Source organism: Scylla paramamosain, chromosome 49, assembly GCF_035594125.1.
Source record: "Scylla paramamosain isolate STU-SP2022 chromosome 49, ASM3559412v1, whole genome shotgun sequence".
NCBI lineage: Eukaryota > Metazoa > Arthropoda > Malacostraca > Decapoda > Portunidae > Scylla > Scylla paramamosain.
Window position 1 is genome coordinate 2,345,001 of NC_087199.1, and position 21,793 is coordinate 2,366,793.

A 21,793-nucleotide genomic window follows, 5' to 3' on the forward strand; every position below is an offset into this window, starting at 1 on the left:
TCATAGTATTATTCACAAAATGCAGAAATATTAGTGCAGTATATCGAAGTCTTTCAAGAATAATGGAGAGATAAATGAATAAGTAAATACATAAGAACAATAGATAATTAATTGTATCTTCCAGTTTTCGTACATTTTTCTTTCAATTGTTGTATGTTAAAGAATAGGAATGCGTACGGTAGTGACTGTTACTGCTGGGAATGCGTACGGTAATGGCTGTTGCTCTCGGGAATGCGTACGGTAATGACTGTTGCTGCCGGGAATGCGTACGGTAATGACTGTTGCTGCCGGGAATGCGTACGGTAATGACTGTTGCTGCCGGGGATGCGTACGGTAATGACTGTTGCTGCCAGGAATGCGTACGGTAATGACTGTTGCTGCCGGGAATGCGTACGATAGTGACTGTTGCTGCCAGGGAATGCATACGGTAATGACTGTTGCTGCCGAGAATGCGTACGGTAATGACTGTTGCTGCCGGGAATGCGCACGGTGGTGACTGTTGCTGCCAGGAATGCGTACGGTAATGACTGTTGATGCCGGGAATGTGTACGGTAATGACTGTTGCTACCAGGAATGCGTACGGTAATGACTGTTGCTGCCGGGAATGTGTACGGTAATGACTGTTGCTACCGGGAATGCGTACGGTAATGACTGTTGCTGCCGGGGATGCGTACGGTAATGACTGTTGCTGCCGGGAATGCGCACGGTGGTGACTGTTGCTGCCAGGAATGCGTACGGTAATGACTGTTGCTGCCGGGAATGTGTACGGTAATGACTGTTGCTACCGGGAATGCGTACGGTAATGACTGTTGCTGCCGGGAATGCGCACGGTGGTGACTGTTGCTGCCAGGAATGCGTACGGTAATGACTGTTGCTGCCGGGAATGTGTACGGTAATGACTGTTGCTACCGGGAATGCGTACGGTAATGACTGTTGCTGCCGGGAATGCGCACGGTAATGACTTTTATGTAGTGAAAAGGAACAAGAACAATATTATAGTTTTATATTAGAGATCTATTTTATTATTAAGTTTTATGCAGAATAGAGAGGAGAAATATGTTTATAAGTCTGGTGATGCAAATACATGGTTATATTGTGTATCCTTCGTATTATTACTGAAAAAAAAAGAAAAAAAAAAAAATATATATATATATATATATATATATATATATATATATATATATATATATATATATATATATATATATATATATATATATATATATAAACCATCCTATATTTTAAGGTATCATTGGAATCAAAAGCTTTTCGTCTCATCAACTCCTCTCCTCTAACTGACTGTCTTCAGCCTCTCTCTCATCGCTGCAGTGTTGCATCTCTAGCTGTCTTCTACCGCTATTTTCACGCTAACTCTTCTGATATTGCTAACTGCATGCCTCCTCTCCTCCCGCGGCCTCGCTGCACAACACTTTCTTCTTTCTCTCACCACTATTCTGTCCACCTCTCTAATGCAAGAGTTAACCAGTATTCTCAATATCTCACCACTATTCTGTCCACCTCTCTAATGCAAGAGTTAACCAGTATTCTCTCTCAATCTCTCACCATTATTCTGTCCACCTCCCTAATGCAAGAGTTAACCAGTATTCTCAGTCACTCATCCCTTTCTCTGGTAAACTCTGGCACTCCCTGCCTGCTTCTGTATGTCCACCTTCCTGTGACCTGAAGTCTTTCAAAAGGGAGGTTTCAACACACATCCTGCATCTTGACCAACGCTTTCGACTCCGTTCGGGAACTGGCACCTCTGTGTACTTTTTTTTTTTTCTTTCATTATAATACTGTTGCCCTTGGCCGATGCCCCTCCTACATAAAAAAAAAGAAAAACAATGAATATATGGGCATGATCTCTTCCACCCTTATGTCCGCCCATAGACAGCCCTCCACCTCTCACCAAGTCCAGCCAAACTGAAAAACACTGTATGATCTAATTTGTATGTATGATTTGCCGTTTAAATCCTGGAGGCACGGCACAACACCACTACTGCAGCCTTTGTGGTCACGGAGATGGTGGGCGGCCTGAAACAGCAGAAAACAGGAAACAAGAAGCGGCACACCTGCTTTGCCCTTGACATTCTTTCAAGACTCAGCTGATAATGTTTTGGCTGATAATATTTTTTTTTTTAAACTGGCGGCAAGATGGTAGTAGTAGTAGTAGTAGTAGTAGTAGTAGTGGTGGTGGTGGTGGTGGTAGCAGTAGTAGTGGGGATCTAACAAGGACGACAAAAAATAAATAGATAATTAAATAAATAAATAAATAGATAAATCAGGGTCATTAATCAGGGCAGGACAAAATTACAAGGGATCTGATGGAGGTAGTGAAGATTCCTAAGGGATATATGACGGGGGTGACGTAAACAAAATCCTCGCGTCATTAATAAGGACAAGACAAGAAGTAACAGCTTGATACATAAAAGAGAGAGAGAGAGAGAGAGAGAGAGAGAGAGAGAGAGAGAGAGAGAGAGAGAAAGAGAGAGGGGGGGCGGGAGGGGTTACAAATAGAGTGATGGACTGGAGAAGAGATCAGTAAGTAGTCAGGTTGTTGGTGCTGCGCTTTGACAGAAAACTAGGCAGGTTTACAGGTATTCTTATGGTATAACAACACAATTAAATAGTTATGGCCACCGTCGAATTGTTTGTCACTATTTATGGCTGCAGTTGATAGGCGCCTCCAAAACACTGTAGCGAAGATCCAGTTTACACATCAGTTTTTCCTCTCTTCCTTTCAAAGACCACAGCGATAGGCACCTTCAAAACACTGTAGCGAAGATCCAGCTTACATATCATTTTTTTTCGTCTCTTCCTTCCACCACAGAGATTATTTAAGCTGTCAACAATGCCGCATGGTTATTCGTCAAATTTCGTTGATAAAGAAAAAAAAAAAGAAATGAAACAGAGATGAACGTATGAAACAGGAAATTTAGCCATGTTGCATTAATGTAGCCTACAAATCTCAATGGTAATGAGTCCATGTAAATAAATATTCCCAAAGTGTAAAATATATATATCCCAGCAATGCCTGTTCCATATTTCTTTCCTTACAGTGCATCGGATCAGTGTTAATATGCAGTTCCCTATATTGCCACATAAGACTAAACCAGGCAGCTCGACATCAGTTTTAACCCTTATATCTTAATGTATTTCCATTATTTTGTATTTCTCTCTCTCTCTCTCTCTCTCTCTCTCTCTCTCTCTCTCTCTCTCTCTCTCTCTCTCTCTCTCTCTCTCTCTCTCCATGTCCTGTAATTCTATGCTTTTTTCTGATAAACTGAAACGTGGGGCGTGGGGCGGGCAGACGAGCGCGCGCCTCCCGTGCCTCGTGACTTGCCGTGTTGCCATGTTTTCGGTTGCTACTTCATCGCCCCACATCCTTGGCGACGCCCATCACCATTCATGGACACCACCTCCCCCCTCAACCTCCAGCCATCTCGGCCACCAAGAGGAGCGCCGCCCATCACGGACCCCGGCGGTAGCATTCTCACACCAGCCCAACACCGCCACCACCACTCCTTGACAACCCCACTAACGCATCCTTCCCGCTGTTCAGGGCCTGGGATGGAGCCAGTATATTCTCTGACCCGAGTCGCGTTTCCTGCACCCTCCATAGATGGCCTTTAGGCAAGTAGATACAGGATGTACGTGCAGCCAGATTTGAGGTGGAGTCTTTGCAGCGGCAGCTCTGATAAGACTGTATTTTTCACTGGCTTTCCAGCTCTTTCCTTTTCTTCTTTCTCTCTTGTCTTTTAGATGCTGTATAGTATTTCTTTGTTGTTTTCTATTTCAGTGTGTGTGTGACGAACAGGAAGTCTCCGATTATTTTCCAGCCTGGCAGGGTTGTTGAAGGACGAGTCACTGTCAAGGGCACATTCGTACACACGGAAAAAGTTCCGAGAGTTAGACGTTGCTCTCGCCCGTCCTGGGCCGTCTCCGTCTTGGGATTTTCCCCAAGATCCTGGGACTTCACACTTCACCTTGGGATCTTGGGAATTTTCTTCAGAAATGCCTCAAATTTGGGGATATTTCATGTCTTTAACTTTGTCTTCAAGAGTTGCGCTAGGTACGGGAAAAACCTTGAAATTGCAATAACAAATCGAGCGTTGGACAGCAAGGTCTACTCTGGTTGGTTGAGGATGGAGGTGTGGTCCTTATGGAGAACGGGTAGTAGGGTGACACTTACAGCACAGCCACTGCTGCTGTGTGTGGGGGAGGAAGGAGTCAGTGGACGTTACTTTGTAGATGAAATGGACGATGGGAAGACAGGGAGGAGGAGCGGAGGAGGGGAGGGGGAAGCACATGGAAGACAGCGGCGAGCATGGATTTTCCTGGAAGGGAGGCCGACACCTAGAAATATGTCGGTCAGAATTTTGTGTGGAGTTGATTTTTGTTCTCTCATTGCGTAACTCAGAAAATCAATATTAAGCCGCGCATTGTTATCTAACACTCACAATGATGTGTTATCGGCCAAAACGTCTGTGGCTGAAATTATGAATTTTGATATTCAGGAATAATAGAAGCCTAGGCCTCCCCTCCGGATACGCTCCTGATGATCGTTGGAGAGAGAGAGAGAGAGAGAGAGAGCATTAGGTTCAGGTTAATGTAACATACATGATTACCATTAGGAATCTCGTGATTACCATTAGGAACACACACACACACACACACACACACACACACACACACACACACACACAGTAAAGGTCTACATAGATTGCATATTACGTGTACCGGACACGTAACCAGACCCGAACGGGGCAGCGTGGGACTAGAACTCGTAACAGACACGTCATCAGTCGTCCTTATAGTGCCACGGAGTAGTAGTTCTTGCGAGGCTCACCAGTCAAGACTCACATTTTACCAGGCGTAACTGTGTGTGGGCTTTTGTTACCCCATTTCGTGGTGCATCCTGAGTGATAACGATGCTCCTGTCCCCGGGGCACTGGATGCAGTAACCCGTCTAAAAAGAGCTAGAAAATATGGTACCAGCAATTTTTTAATGCAGAATGGTTGTAAAATACTGAATTGAGTGAATCCAGATCCAAATGACAACTGTGCAGTGTGTGCAGTGTTGCGACTTCAAGGAGAAAAAAACAAGTAACAAATCGTCTCTCACGCAACACAAAGCTTTTGCGAAACACGTAAAAAAATATATAATGGTGAGAAAAAGTGTTGTCAGAATTCAGTCCTGCCTGAGAAACAAGCCCAGCACAAGACAACGTAGATGATAAAGGCTGAAAAGCCGAACTTTAATTGGCAGGGTATGCAGCCGAACATGGCGCGCCTCAGGCAAGTTGATCATCTGGTGGAAACTATGAAGCAAATGTTCCCCAACTGTGAGGTGGCGCGTAGTCTGAAAGCAAAGAGAACAAAAATTTTGTATCTGTAGCAAGGCTCCATTGCATGGGAAAAGAAACAACGGGCAGCAAAAGCTTGCAGTTAAAACTGGTTTTCTCTTATAACAGATGAGTGTGGTGAAGCAGCTGTGTCGCAGGTACTGGCAGTCACGGTGCCACTGTATGACCCACACAAGTGTAAAGTACCGACGCACTACTGAACATTGGTGAAGTAGAAGATGGAACAGCAGAAGGACTCTATAAGTAAGTCAATGAAAGAACTGCTAAAATGTAGAAGTATACCTGTGAAAAACATGATCAGATTCTCCAGTGACAGCTGTGGTGGGGCCCAGCAAAGGATTTCAGGCTCTTCTTTAAAAGGATTGTCCATCTGTTCTCATAGTGGGATGTGTCTGTCATCCCTTTGTTCTGTGCTCGAGTCATGCCAGCAAACACTTGCCATCATGGCTCGAAACATTTGTAAGAAATGGATGCCGCCATTTTGCACGCGGCAGTAAGCGTCAGCATGATTTGGAAATGACCCAGGACATAGTTCACGCTCCCACCCATAAAGTGCTAAAATTATCACAGACTTGTTGAAGTCAGAGGTCAGGAGTCACAGCCGGAATACTCGAACACTGGAACCACTGCTATTTCTTTTCTTTTTTTTTTTTTTAAGTGAAGCAGAGAAAAATAATATTGATGGAGTTGCCAAGATATAGAAGCACATGACTCTTCCTGGAGGCAGGCGTGTGCTGCTGTTCCTAAACTATATCCTCCCTAGAGTGGGCAGCATGACCAAAGAATTCCAGTCGGAATATTTCAGACTTGCATCACTTTTCCTTCGTGATGAAGTAACAAACAGAAAGCAATGATCTCACTGACGCAAGAAATAAATCTTTGTACGAGGATATCAGTGATTTCAAGCTCTGCGGCAGGTGCGCTGCATTGCTAATCAAAGAACCTCAGGGAGATAAGACAGAAGGTTTCGTCTCTGCTGCCGAGCGTTCCTGGTGAAGCCACGTCTGCTGATGCAAAAAATATTAACTTTTCATTGCGACAGTGTGCTCTCTTTGCTAAGAATCATTGACCCTAATGAATCTTTAACTCCCAAGAAGAACTCCCATGACATACTGAAATTAGCACTCCATTTTCCAACACTTGTGAAGGAGGAAGAATTGGATGCCCTGCAACATCAGTGGAGGGCTTTACTGCATGCTAAAGAAGCACTGAAAAATTTTAATGAGGTGACAGTGACTGTGGTGGTAGCCAGTGACCTGTGATTTAGAGATAAAACTGTGTGCACTGGTGGCGTTCACCTCTTTCCCTTGTCTCCCGTTCTGCCCGTGACCTTGAACTTGTACATGTGTAGTTTCCGTCAATGTAAGGCAGCAAAGGACTCCAGTGTTTGCTTGCACCCTTCCCCCGAGTGTGTGTGAACAGCCAGACAGCGGGGAAATAGCCTGGTAAGTCCTCGTTCCAGCCCGTAGCCTTGTAATGAGTACTGCCGCCCCGCCCCATCACCTGTATCTTCGTCTCAAGACACGGAGCCTGCAGGTGTGTTCTGGAAGGCCTACCTGACGAGGGGGGAGGGGGTAGCGACGTGACAGTATCAGTCTTGGGAAATATAAAATTTGTCAGTGGTCACTTAGTACTTAAGGATGTGGATGAGTCCTAGTGGGTGTGCAAAGGCAAAGAATGAAAAGATAAGTATGGTAAACCAGTGGGTAGGTCGATTGGGAAGCGCGGCAAAGATGAGAGCAAGTAAGTGTGATGTGTTGAGAGAAGTGTGGAAGAGTGTGGCTGTGCCATGTATAATGTATGGTACGGATGTGATTGCATGGAATGAAAGTGAAATTGATAAGTTAGAAGTGGGCCAGAATAGAGTAGCAAGGATGGCACTGAGTGCTCCGAGGTGCACAGCAGTTGAAGCCTTGAGAGGTGACATGGGATGGAGCACCTTTAGAGAAAGACTCACAAAAGCCACACTAATGTACAAGATTAGGCTTGAGAGAATGGATGATGCAAGAATAGCAAGGAAGGTGTACCTGTGGAATGAAAGTGGAAGCAAATGGAGGAAGAGATGCGTGAGAATGACAGACAGGAATGGATTGCAAGTTGTGTGGGCGATAAGAATGGCTGGGAGGAACCAAAATGAGCGTGAATGGGTGGTAACAAGAGGAGGCAGAGTGGGAGCCGAATGGGATGTGAGAAAATGGAAGAATGAGATAGATAAAGAAGTGAAATGTTTGGGACTGAATGAATGGAAGAATGAGATGGAAAGAAAGAAGACCCTGGAATGGTACAAGGAGAAAGAGGCCCCGAGGTATGAAAGGTGGTATGATGGAAGCCTGGGCGGTGATCTTCTCTTCCGAGCGAGGGCACAGTGTATGGATGTGAATGCAAGGAGTTACAGGTGGTCTGAGTCCCGCAGCAAAGTGTGCCAGATGTGTGACATGGGAGAGGATGAGACGGTGGAACACGTGGTGCTGGAGTGTGTGAAGTATGCCAGAGACAGGAATGAGATGATGCAAGTGATACTGACTGAGTTAGGGCATGATAGGAATGAAAGAGTGGAGAAGACAGGAAAGGAATGGATGGTGTTGTTGCTGGGACTGTGTAGAGAGGCGAATGAAAGGATGATTGAGGCGGTGAAAGAGTTTCTGGAGAGAATGTGGCGTGCCAGGTGTATGAACAATTAGGATAGAGGATGCTGTTCGTTTCTCTTTTTTTTTTTTTTTTCCTTTCTACAGGAGTTGCCGATCCAAAGGCCTGGCTCAGGAGTGATCCTGTGCCACCTTTACTATCAAGATCAAGATCAAGATCTTCGGAGGAATCCTGAGCCTCTTGTCAGATCAAGACAACAACAGTGATGGAGGTGAAGAGACGTTCCTGTCCAGCTCCTGCACAGTTTTAAGGTAATTAGCAGCAATGCAATCGGTAAGAAGAGGGAGGTGCAAGGGGTGAAATGCCTTTGCCTTACTAAGCAAGGAGAGGTGTGCAAGAGAGAAGAGAGTGAAGAAAAAAGCTGGTCATGTGAGGTTTTAAGAGGGAATCAGCGAAGATAGTGTACAGGAAAACTCATCTTGGGAAAAAGAAATGGAACGGTGGAAACGAAGGGAGAACCTAGAGGAAGAATAGCAGAGGTTAGGTAGCAAGATGGTGAGCAAGAAAGTAGAGGAGAATGGCAGGGCCCGATGGCAGCCAGGAATGGAGAGGAAGTCCACACTGGAATGGTGTAGGAAGACAGAGAGACCGGAGGCACTTCACTGACATGAACACTGGGGGAGTAGATTATTGGTTAAAGCAGGGCTTCTTAACATCTTGCAAGCTGTGACCCCTAAAGCTGGTTCAATGCAGTTAGGGCCCCCTCCTCCCTGCGCCACCCATTCAACCCCCCCCCTTCCCCAACCATGCCACTATAGAGAGAAAGATAGGCCTTGCTGCATCTCCTTTGCACTAATAGCCAATGAGTCCGTGATTTTCCATGATTTTTTTTTTCCCTGCCATTCTGTGCTCGCCCCCCGCTCCCCTCTGGAAAGTGTCTGCGTTCCCCCACCTGAGAACCACTGAGTTAAAGCAAGGGGTATTTCTTGATAAGAAGTACACGCCCCCCCCAAGCCCTAAAACAAGCTTGGGGGCCTCTGGGGAATCGGGGGTTCACGAAAAATAAGTTAAGTGTGAGCATTCAATAAACTCTAGGGAAATTTACCTTAATATTTTTAATTTCCCTAACCTAGCCTAGCCCTAACCTTTCTCTAATCCACCCTAGGCACCTCCCTCACTAGGACGTTAACTTAATCTAGCCAATGGGGCTGCGCTTCCCCTGGACCCCCCTTGCTGGGACATTAACCTAACCTAACCTAACCTAACCTAACCAAACCTAGCATAACCTAACCTAACCTAACCTAACCAAACCTAGCATAACCTAACCTAACCTAACCTAACCAAACCTAGCATAACCTAACCTAACCTAACCTAGCATAACCTAACCTAATCTAACGTAACCTAACGAGGGAGCTCAAATTTTATACCATTATGCCTTACCGGTGTGGTGTTGATATTCTCAGACCAATGGATGTGGGTACAGTTTAGCAGCTTCATTGATAAAGACATGAAAGCTGTTCTTCACGTCTCCATGCCACATCTTAAACAAAGCTGTGGTTAAAAAACTCACATAGTGAGTTTTTCTCCTCCCAAACACTGGCACTTTTCTTTTCATCTCCCTTCACTGGGAAGCAATAGTAATAAATGATAGTGAGCCTCTATCAGAATGCCTGACGTGTCCCTAAAACAAATGAAAATTGTAACTGAACCTATCATGGAAAGTCGTAATTGGTGCCCACATGAATAGCCTCGCGAGTGGCGGTGTGTGATGTAGGGATCTGGTGTATAGATATCATGAAAATCTAATATGAGGCAACCCACAAACTCCAGTTATAAACAACTGAAATCTTTTCAATGTTTACTCTTGACTGGTGCAGAGCTCGCTGGACTCACGCACAGAAAAAAGGCCTTTTTGGATGATTCAGAGCTTGTTCCTCCCTCTCCTTCACCCTCTGACTACTTCATGCTACCTATTGAAATTCTCCACAATGATGTTTTCCACACCCTCACTGGCCTAAACCCTCAGAAGGCTTATGGACCTGATAGGGTCCCTCCTATTGTTTTCCGAAACTGCTCCTCCATGATTCCACCTTACCTACTCATACTCTTCCAACTCTGTTAACATTCATCATTTATTCATTCATTCAGCCTGTTCCTAATAAGGGTGACTGTTCTAATCCCGCAAATTATCATCCTATTGCTTTAATTTCCTACCTATCCTAAGTTTTTAATCTATCCTCAAAAAAAAAAAAGGATTCTTAAACATCTATCACTTCTATCTGTTCACCAATATGGATTCATGAAGGCCGCTCTACTGGTGATCTGGCTTTCCTTACTGAGTCTTGGTCATCCTCTTTTAAAGATTTTGGTGAAAGTTTTGCTGTTGCCTTGGACATATTAAAAGATTTTGATAGAGTCTGGCACAAAGCTTTGATTTCCAAACTACCCTCCTACGGCTTCTATCCTTCTCTCTGTAACTTCATTTCAAGTTTCCTTTCTGACCGTTCTGTTGCTGCTGTGGTAGACGGTCACTGTTCTTCCCCTAAATCTATTAACAGTGGTGTTCCTCAGGGTTCTGTCCTGTCACCCACTCTCTTCTTATTATTCATCAATGACCTTCTAAACCAAACTTCTTGTCCTATCCACTCCTATGCTGATGATACCACCCTGCACTTTTCCACATCTTTTCTTAGACGTCCAACCCTTAGGAAGTAAACAGTACATGCAGGAAAGCCACAGAATGCCTCACTTCTTATCTCTCTAAAATTTCTGATTGGGGCAGAGGAAACTTGGTATTGTTCAATGCCTCAAAAACTCAATTCCTTCATCTGTCAACTCGACACAACCTTCCAGACAACTATCCCCTCTTCAGTGACACTCAACTGTCCCCCTCTTCTACACTGAACATCCTCGGTCTGTTCTTTACTTATAATCTGAACTGCAAACTTCACATCTCATCTCTAGCTAAAACAGCTTCTATGAAGTTAGGCATTCAGAGTCATTTCTGCTAATTTTTCTTACCACCTCCATCTGCTAACTCAGTACTGGGGCCTGGTCTGTCAATGCATGGAGTATGCTTGTCATATATGGGGATTTCCACACATAGTGTTCTGTCAGACTGGATGGAATCCAAAGCTTTTTGTCTTATCAGGTCCTCTCCTGTAACTGACTATCTTCAGCCTCTCTCTCATTGCTGCAATGTTGCATCTCTTGCTATTTTCTACTGCTACTTTCAAGCCAACTACTCTCCTGATCTTGCTAATTGCATGCCTCCCCTCCTCCTATGGCCTTGCTGCTCAGCACTTTCTTCTTTTTCTCACCCCTATTCTGTCCACCTCTCTAATTCAAGAGTTAGCTAGTATTCTCAGTCATTCATCACCATCCTGTCCATCTGTCTAATGCAAGAGTTAACCAGTATTCTCAGTCATTCATGCCTTTCTCTGGTAAGCTCTGGAACTCCCTGCCTATTTCTGTATTTCCTCCTTCCTATGACTTGAACTCTTTCAGGAGGGAGGTTCCAAGACACTTATCCTCTACAATTTGATTTTTCTATTTAGCATTCACTTAGGGAACTGGCACTTTAGTGGGCCTTTTTTTCCTCAAAATTTTTGTTGGCCTTGTCCAGCGGCTCTCGGTGTCCAAACCGTCACTGTTGTTGCAGGGCCAGGTGCCCTGCTGGGTTCTCATGTGGCTGGGAGCAGTGCTGCAGTGAGGGGGTGAGGCCAGGCAGCAGCATGACTGAGCAGCAGCAGCAGCAGCAGCAGCAGCAGCAGGCTGCCTCATGTGTGGGGAGGTGCAGGCGTGGTGGCAGGAATCACCTGGAAGCAGGCAGCTCTGTCCACAGAGGAGAAAGCAAATTAGTGTGTCAGCAGTGTGATAAAACCTTTAAATCCAAAGAAGGGCTTAAGTTACACACCCTGGCACACAGTGGTGTTAGAAATTATGAGTGTGAAGAGTGTGGAAAGAAATTTACCACAAAGGGTACCCTCACAACACACACCCTGACTCACAGTGATGTTAAAAATTATGAGTGTGAAGAGTGTGGCAACAAATTTACCACAAAGGGTGCCCTCACCACACACACCCTGACACACAGTGGTGTTAAAAATTATGAGTGTGAAGAGTGTGGCAAGAAATTTACCACAAAGGGTGGCCTCACCACACACACCCTGACACACAGTGGTATCAGAAAATATAAGTGTCTGCATTGTGGCAAGAAATTTACCACAAAGGGTTACCTCACCAGACATACCCTGAGACACAATGGTGTTAGAAATTATAAGTGTCAGGAATGTGGAAAGAAATTTGTCACAAAGGGTGACCTCACCACACACACCCTGACGCACAGTGGTGTTAGAAATTATGAGTGTCTGGAATGTGGAAAGAAATTTGCCAGGAAGTCTTACCTCACCATACACACCCTGACACACAGTGATGCTAAAAATTATGAGTGCCTGCATTGTGGAAAGAAATTTGTCAGAAAGTCTGACCTCACCACACACACCCTGACACACAGTGGTGTTACAAATTATGAGTGTGAAGAGTGTGGTAAAAGATTTGTTACCAGTTCTGGGCTCAGTGCACATGCCTTCAGACACACTGGCTTAGGGGAGTTCAAGTGTGACATTTGTGGGAAGAAATTTACCCAACAGTCTCGCCTCACCACACACTCCCTGACACACAGTGGTGTCAGAAATTATGAATGTCTGGAATGCGGAAAGAAATTTACCCAACGGTCTCACCTCACCACGCACAGTCTGACACACAGTGGTGTTAGAAATTATGAGTGTCTGGAATGTGGAAAGAAATTTAACACAAATGGTGCTCTCACCAAACACACTGTGAGACACAGTGGTGTTAGAAATTATGAATGTCTGGAATGTGGAAAGAAATTTATCCAACAGTCTCACCTCACCAGACACAGCCTGACACACAGTGGTGTTAGAAATTATGAGTGTGAAGAGTGTGGTAAAAGATTTGCTTGCATTTCTGAACTCAATAAACACGCCTTCAGACACACTGGCTTGAGGGAGTTCAAGTGTGATGTTTGTGAGAAGTGTTTCAAGACAAAGCCTGAAATTGCCAGGCACATGAGGCTCCACTTTACCACAAAGGGTGACCTCATCACTCACTCCCTGACACACAGTGGTGTTAGAAATTATGAGTGTCTGCAATGTGGAAATAAATTCATCACAAGGTCTCACCTCACCACACACACCCTGAGACACAGTGGTGTTAGAAATTATGAGTGTGAAGAGTGTGGTAAAAAATTTACTACAAGTTATGAGCTCAATGCACACGCCTTCAGACACACTGGCTTGAGGGAGTTCAAGTGTGATGTTTGTGGCAAGTGTTTCAAGACAAAGCCTGACATTGCCAGGCACATGAGGCTACACTTTTGAGGTGGTGTGTTGTGTGGACCAGTGGAGTCACACCTGTGCCTGTGGGAGTGTGTGGCGGTGGTGGGCGGTGTGTTGTCTGTGGCGGCAGCTGTGCCCTTGTGTGCTGTGAGGGAGTAATCATGTGTCAGTGACTAGTTTTTGTGGGTTGTTCCTTTTCAACTTTGTATTTAAGGTAAAGACTAACTTAAAAGTTTTGTTAATGATGTGTGGTGTTGTGTAGACTGTAAGTGAAGAAATTAATATATTGTAACCACTCTCTTCCTGTTCTCTTCTTTCCTCAAGTGTTGTGTTTCCATCTCCTTCAGTCTCCAAGTGTTGTGTTTCCATCTCCTTCAGTCTCCCACCACACGTTTCTTTCCTCAAGTGTTGTCTTTCAGTTCTCCAGAAATTTGGGTGAACCACGTAATTGTGAATTATGTTGTATATGTGTGTGTGTGATTCACCTACGGTCATCTGTTGGTCACCCAGCCAGCCGTTCCCCTACGGATAGAGCTCAGAGGTCATAGTGACCGATCTTTGGGTAGGACTGAGACCAATGACACACCAAACGCCGGGACAGCGAGGTCACAACTCCTTGGGTTACATCCCGTGCCTACTTGCTGCTGGGTGAACAGGGGCTACACACTAAGAGGCTCGCCCATTTGCCTCGCCGCGCCCGGGATTTGAACCCGAGCCATCTTGGTTGAGCCGAGGGTGCTAACCACTACACTACGCAGTGTGTGTGCGCGCGCGCACATGATGTTAGGAGAAAGCAAACTAAAAAAAGAATCTCAAGGTCAGTTTGGAAATGTTGCACAACTGTCTGAATGTAAACATCACACATCCCACCAGCATCAAGGCCAGCCAACCATCCAAGAGACTCATTAATTCTCTCACACAGTATTCATACCTACGTGTACTCACACGAGGCTAGCCCATACACACAGCATGCTCACGTGCTCACCTACAGGGCTGCTACATACGTGTACATGTGCGTTCCTAACAATAACAATCAGGAAGACTTGAGGGAAGATGAATGGGGGGAAAGAGATGCTGAAGGAATTGGATACGATAGTGAAAGAAAGGACTCCTCTGTGTGTGTGTGTGTGTGTGTTGTGTGTGTGTGTATATATATATATATATATATATATATATATATATATATATATATATATATATATATATATATATATATATATATATATATATATATATAGACGCCGTCACGACTGTAGGGGTTCAGGATGACAAACGACCCAGTCGTTTACTTGCTTTAATGTGGTTAACCTGTAGTAACAATTATTTTACATCAGCATGAAGAGTAACTGAACTACAACAGATCATGTACATGCACATAATACAAAGAACACAGTTCAATTACATAATGAAGAGGCAATATGGTTACCATAACACATAGTAGTTGAAGCAATCATAATAATAAACACAAATGCAAAACACGTATGGTAATTCTCAGAGCACGTTAACCTTGTGGTTACTTACACAACATAACACTTAACGACAATGAGGGTCTAGGGTTTATGAAGAAATCAGTATTGAGTCCGTAACACCTCTCTCTCTCTCTGAAGACTGGGCACAATCTCCCCCCTTCTGAGGCCGCTGGACCAGATATGCAGCTGCAGGCAACCCATTCTTCTGCAGTCATCAGAAACTCGCTGCGTCTTATCGCAGTGTCTTCACGCAGCGTCATAAACTTTACCACGTAAACACCACCCTCACTGCCTCTCTACAGCTTAGTCCTCCTCTCGCACAACTTCAGTTTTCTTATTGTTACACATCCTTCACGCGAGTCTCATGCCACCAGCCTCACAAGACATCATGAGGCGACAACTGGTGACCGGAACCTTCCTTGGGTGAGAGGCTTTTGAGTGTAGAAATCCTGTTAATCTGTCAGTAAACCCGTAAAAACCCGCTTCACTTCAAATAAAGGCTTCTGAGTATAGAAATCCTGTTATTATCTCAAAAGAACCATAGAAACCTTAAAAACCCGTGTGTCACATCAACTATCAAAAATCCTGTTAATTTGTCACCAGAGCCGTAAAATTACACAAAAACGTGTGCCACTTCAATCAGAGCATTTCCAAACGAAAGTCGGAAGAGGGAAAGGTGGGTATGCCAACTCGTGTACTCCTTAATTGAGCTCCGCTTCTTTGTGACGTCATAGTAGAGCCGCCTCTTTGTGACGTCATAGTACAGGCGGAGACCAGCGCACAATCTGTAGATCTACTAGTGTGAACCGGCCATGCCAGTCCGGGGTATGGAACTCGCTCCGTGCATCCTAATCACTGTGTCATGTTAAGGTGTCTAATTCTTCGCAAGCACCTTGAAAACGGGCATTTTTTGACGCATTCCTTTAGTGCAGGTCTCCTGAGAGCTTCAGAGCCGTAAGCTTTCTAAGGGCTTGTGAGAATCAAGGGCAGGCAGCGTGGCTGAAAAAAAAAAAATCGGCTCTATACGATTACTTTTAGTCAGCTGACAATATCACAAGCCCTGGAAGACCAGTGATTCACTTCTAAACAGCATAAACTTAAAGGAGCGAGTGGTTAAGGCTGCTGTGGTTTGCGAGGGACACATTGCCAATGAACTGTACAACACTTTTTCCCTGGGTAGCGCGCCAGGCAACTCCGCTGGTCTGTTCCTCAGAGGTCAGGTGGGCGGAGCTCCAAGGAGCTAAAAATCTAAAGTCCTTATAAGAACTGAAGAAGTCGCCTTTAGAGTAGGGCGTTCACGAGAAAAGGCAGGCATCGCCCAGGATCTTCCACTTGCCGGGCGGACCCGCTACCCGTTACACCACGGTCGCCTCTTGGTGAGAACCCTCACACTATCTACTATATGACAGAGAGAGAGAGAGAGAGAGTGGGGTTTATTGTTGTATATAAGAAAAGTATAACAAAGAGAAATATTACAATTTGAAATAAAAGTAAAACGCAAAGCAAATAAAAGGATATGAAAAATAGAGTTATCGACAATGGTCTAAGATTACCATTAAGTGGAAATAGGACGAAACAGAATGAAATTTCGATGCAAGAAACGCACGACACAAAAAATAAGATACCATTGTTGAGGCAACCACCGCCTTTACACACACATGAGGTGGGCGGCGGTGCACAACAGCGTTCCCGGGTTCCTTGTCCAGCGAGGCGACAAGGCAAGCACACGCACTCTGGCTGACTCAACAGGCTACTGAGGGTGGAGAGTAACGAGGCACAGGTTCAGGTGGCGTTCCCTTGTCTTTATTTAGAGAGACCACTTCAACACACAGCAGTACAGCGGCACACTAAGCAACACACTGAACCTAAAGAACACAATGCACCGAGAAATCGCCCAAGTCACTCTCTTACGGTTATATCACACTACTGTCATCACCAAAGGCTGCAGCTGGCTCTCCTAGTGGCCAGACAAGGCACGCACACACGCACACGCCTACATGTACTTGGCTCAGCTCTGCTGGCAGCGCGGCGGCGGTGACGAGAGCCAGAACACTGCCTTCTCTTTGCACTGCTGATAACAGCACGGGCGTGAGGCGTGAGCAGAGCGCTCTCTCTCTCTGCGTCTCTGATACACAGCGGTGACTATGACGTGACGCAGACCTGCCTTCTTGCTATGTACCTCTCTCTTCTATCTGGCTTCATAGTGAGCTGTAGGCGGAAAACATGCTCTCTCTGTCTTGGGGCCGCCGCTGCTTCGTTTATGAAATCAGTCCCTCCGTGATTGGCCAGCACACTGCTGCTCTCCCGACCAATCACCTTCCACGCCACTTCCGGTCTCTCCAGGCTGCCTCAGCTTGCAGCTTATGCATCATTGCCAATGCCTAACTTAATCACCCGGTGGCATAGTGCTACCAACGTCACCAACCCGCCGCAACACCATAATAAACAATAAAAATAAATGAAAAATAAATAGATAAAATGACAAAACTTAATATCCCAGAAACAGTACAATAAACAAAAGGAACTATGAAAAACAACAATCAATCAATATATATATATATATATATATATATATATATATAGAGAGAGAGAGAGAGAGAGAGAGAGAGAGAGAGAGAGAGAGAGAGAGAGAGAGAGAGAGAGAGAACAGCCCTGGAAATTTGTGGGTCGCCGAATCATCCACCCAGACTGTGTCCTCAGTGCTCAAGCTTCTCACATGTGTCAAGTTTTCTCCCCGACCCTTCCTTCTGCCGACTTGCTGAGGGAGGGAGGTGACCAGGGAAGGCTTGGGAGGTGAGAGGGAAGAGAGACACGGAGAGACAAAGATAGATTGTTCGCCATATGAACCTCCTTATGCAAGGTTGTTTGTGTTTGCTTGTTATTTGTTGTGGGTAGAGCATGTGTGTTTGTGGTGTGTGTTTTTCTTTTTTTTCTCTCATTTTCTATATGGTTTGTGGCGTTTTTTTATTGTTAATTTTTGGCGTTTTTGTAATAATCTTTTGTGGTTACTTGTTATTTAGTGTGTGTGTGTGTGTGTGTGTGTGTGTGTGTATGATATTTCTTGTGGCTTTTTATTATTATTTTTTTTTTTAGGACAGGTTAAGTTAGGTTTCGTCAAGTTAGGTTAGGTTTGGCTATGTTAAGTTATACTAGGTTAGGTTTGGCCAAGTTTGGTTTGGTTAAGCTGCAAGAAAAATACACAACTGGCAACTCACTTTCTTCATGCAGCCCAGCCAGCCAGGGACAACACATTGACACTAGTACTCTTTAGCATTGTGAAGGAAGGTTAGGTTTGGCTATGTGAAGTTAGGTTAGGTTTGGCTATGTGAAGTTAGGTTAGGTTTGGCTGTGTGAAGTTAGGTTAGGTTTGGCTTTGTGAAGTTAGGTTAGGTTTGGCTGTGTGAAGTTAGGTTTGGCTTTGTGAAGTTAGGTTAGGTTTGGCTGTGTGAAGTTAGGTTAGGTTTGGCTTTGTGAAGTTAGGTTAGGTTTGGCTATGTGAAGCTGGGTCAGGTTTGGCTATGTGAAGTTAGGTTAGGTTTGGCTGTGTGAAGTTAGGTTTGGCTATGTGAAGTTAGGTTAGGTTTGGCTGTGTGAAGTTAGGTTAGGTTTGGCTATGTGAAGTTAGGTTTGGCTTTGTGAAGTTAGGTTAGGTTTGGCTATGTGAAGTTGGGTTAGGTTTGGCTATGTGAAGTTGGGTTAGGTTTGGCTATGTGAAGTTAGGTTAGATTTGGCTATGTGAAGTTAGGTTAGATTTGGCTGTGTGAAGTTAGGTTTGGCTTTGTGAAGTTAGGTTAGATTTGGCTATGTGAAGTTGGGTTAGGTTTGGCTATGTGAAGTTAGGTTAGATTTGGCTATGTGAAGTTAGGTTTGGCTTTGTGAAGTTAGGTTAGATTTGTTTTTGTGAAGTTAGGTTTGGCTTTGTGAAGTTAGGTTAATTTTGGCTATGTGAAGTTAGGTTTGGCTATGTGAAGTTAGGTTAGGTTTGGCTATGTGAAGTTAGGTTTGGCTTTGTGAAGTTAGGTTAGGTTTGGCTATGTGAAGTGAAGTCAGCTTTGGTTAGGTTGAGGGTTTGCATTATAGAACCCCACCCAAAAGAAAACAACTCCTCCTCCTCCCCCCAAAAAAGGCTTGTTTTATCATTTTTATTTTTTATTAAACATATCAAAATTTATTCCTATATCATACTGATAAATAAGGTCTACATATGTACATATACATAACAAATGTAAAAGTAGTCAAGCCTGACACATTCATTTGTGTACAGTACAAGCTTACACAGGCTTTGTCAAACCAGACTGACCTGTATCAGCATGACCTAAGCAAGTGACTGATCTTTATTAACAGAAAGTGTCAAAATCTCCCAAGACCTGACTCCCCTCGTGACTTCTTGCACCTTGGCAAAAACATCTCCAATAACTTTGCTTCTCCATCTTTCCCTCCTTTATTTTAGCCAGATGACACCACTGCCATCTCATCTATTTCAAAGGCTGAACTCTTCACTCAGACCTTTGCAAAAAATTCTACCGTGGATGATTCGGGGCTTGTTCCTCTCTCTCTCCTCCACTCTCTGACTACTTCATGCTACCTATTAAGATCCTTCATGGTGATTTTTCCATGCCCTCGCTGGCCTAAGCCCTCGGAAGGCTTATGGACCTGATGTGGTCCCTCCTATTGTTCTCCAAAACTGTGCCTCTGTTCTTGAACCTTGCCTAGTCATACTCTTTCAATTCTGTCTGTTAACATCTACCTTTCCTTCTTGCTAGAAGTTTGCCTGCATTCAGCCTGTTCCCTAAAAAAGAACATTGTAATCCCTCAGACTACCGTCCTGTTGCTTTGATTTCTTGTCTATCTAAAGTTTTTAATTTATGCTCAACAGGAAGATTTTTAAACATCTATCACTTCACAACCTTCTATCTGATTGCCGGCATGGGTTCCATCAAGGCCGCTCTACTGGTGATCTGGCTTTCCTTACTGAGTCTTGGTCATCCTCTTTTAGTGATTTTTGTGAAACTTTTGTTGTTGCCTTAGACATATCAAAAGCTTTTGATAGTCTGGCACAAAGCTTTAATTTCCAAACTACCCTCCTACGGCTTCTAGCATTCTCTCTGTAACTTCATCTCAAGTTTCCTTTCTGCCGCTCTATTGCTGCTGTGGTAGACGGTCACTGTTCTTCTAAATCTATTAACAGTGGTGTTCCTCAGGGTTCTGTCCTGTCACCCAATCAATTCCTCTTCTCTAACTGACTGTCTTCAGCCTCTCTTTCATTGCCACAATATTGCATCTCTTGCTATTTTTTACCACTACTTTCAAGCCAACTGCTCTTCTGATCTTGCTAACTGCATGCCTGCCTTCCTCTCATGGCCTTGCTGCACAACACTTTCTTCTTTCTCACCTTTATTTTGTCCACCTCTAATGCAAGAGTTAACCAGTATTCTCAATTATTCATCATTATTCTGTTCACCTTTGTAATGCAAGAGTTAACCAGTATTCTGAGTCATTCCTCCTTTCTTTGGTAAACTCTGGAACTCCCTGCCTGCTTCTGTATTTCCTCCTTCCTATGATTTGAACTCTTTCAAGAGGGAGGTTCCAAGTCACTTATCCTCTGCAGCTTGATCTTTCCATTTAGCATTCACTTAGGGAACTGGCATTCAAGTGGACCCTTTTTTTTCCTCAAAATTACTGTTGGCCAGTGGCTCTTGGTGTCCTCACCGTCACTGTTGTTGCAGGTGTCCAGGCCACGTGCCCTGCTGGACTCTGACTTGGTTCCCTCCTGCCGGCTTCCCTGAGGGTTCCTGCAGGACCAGCCATGGCGTGTGCTGCAGTGGAGGGCCGGGCAGCAGAATGAGTGAGCAGTAGCAGCAGCAGCAGCGTGTGCTGCAGTGTAGGGCCGGGCAGCAGAATGAGTGAGCAGCAGCAGCAGCAGCAGTCTGCCTCAGGTGTGGGGAGGTGCAGGCGTGGTGGCAAAAATCTCCTGGAGGCAAGCAGCTCCTGCCACAGAGGAGAGAGTAAGTTTAGGTGTCAGCAGTGTGGTAAAACTTTTAGATCTAGACAAGGGCTTAGGCTACACACCCTGACACACAGTGTTAGAAATTATGAGTGTCTAGAATGTGGAAAGCAATTTATTCAAAAGGGTCACCTCACCACACACACCCTGACACACAGTGGTGTTAGAAATTATGAGTGTCTGGAATGTGGAAAGAAATTTGCCAGGAAGTCTCATCTCACCACACACACACTGACACACAGTGGTGTTAGAGATTATGAGTGTCTGAAATGTGGAAAGAAATTTGCAATAAGTTCTAACCTCACGAAACACACCCTGACACACAGTGGTGTTAGAAATTATGAGTGTCTGGAATGTGGAAAGAAATTTGCCACAAAGTCTCATCTCACCAGACACACAGTGACACACAGTGGTGTTGGAGATTATGAGTGTCTGAAATGTGGAAAGAAATTTACAACAAGGTATGACCTCACGAAACACACCCTGACACACAGTGGTGTTAGAAATTATGAGTGTCTGCAATGTGGAAATAAATTCATCAGAAGGTCTCACCTCACCACACACACCCTGAGACACAGTGGTGTTAGAAATTATGAGTGTGAAGAGTGTGGTAAAAAATTTACTACAAGTTCTGAGCTCAATGCACACGCCTTCAGACACACTGGCTTGAGGGAGTTCAAGTGTGATGTTTGTGGCAAGTGTTTCAAGACAAAGGGTGACATTGCCAAGCACATGAGGTTCCACTTTTGAGGTGGTGTGTTGTGTGGACCAGTGGAGTCACACCTGTGCCTGTGGGAGTGTGTGGCGGTGGTGGGCGGTGTGTTGTCTGTGGCGGCAGCTGTGCCCTTGTGTGCTGTGAGGGAGTAATCATGTGTCAGTGACTAGTTTTTGTGGGTTGTTCCTTTTCAACTTTGTATTTAAGGTAAAGACTAACTTAAAAGTTTTGTTAATGATGTGTGGTGTTGTGTAGACTGTAAGTGAAGAAATTAATATATTGTAACCACTCTC

The 21,793-nt window shown here is 44.6% G+C and overlaps 1 protein-coding gene and 2 long non-coding RNA genes across 3 annotated transcripts in view; all 3 read left to right on the forward strand.

Moving 5' to 3' along the window:
* The window catches only part of LOC135095383 (uncharacterized), a 2,861-nt gene extending 2,224 nt beyond the window's left edge, over nt 1-637 (forward strand). The window contains exon 4 of the long non-coding RNA XR_010264365.1: nt 1-637. This exon is cut by the window's left edge and continues 309 nt beyond it. This is a non-coding gene — a long non-coding RNA (uncharacterized LOC135095383).
* A 7,507-nt stretch (nt 638-8,144) lies between these two features.
* On the forward strand, nt 8,145-13,612 carry LOC135095546 (zinc finger protein 585A-like). The gene is made up of 2 exons (XM_063996439.1): nt 8,145-8,263; nt 11,614-13,612. Exon 2 carries the CDS (start codon nt 11,687-11,689, stop codon nt 13,352-13,354), a length of 1,668 nt encoding a protein of 555 aa, XP_063852509.1. The 5' UTR covers nt 8,145-8,263; nt 11,614-11,686; the 3' UTR covers nt 13,355-13,612.
* A 3,789-nt stretch (nt 13,613-17,401) lies between these two features.
* Nucleotides 17,402-21,793, forward strand: LOC135095547 (uncharacterized). Its single transcript, XR_010264431.1, has 2 exons — nt 17,402-17,574; nt 20,508-21,793. It is a non-coding gene; the product is annotated as an uncharacterized LOC135095547 (long non-coding RNA).

Coding starts and splice junctions, on each gene's coding strand:
- LOC135095546 (XM_063996439.1), top strand. CDS start 11,687: ATGACTGAGCAGCAGCAGCAGCAGCAGCAGCAGCAGCAGGCTGCCTCA.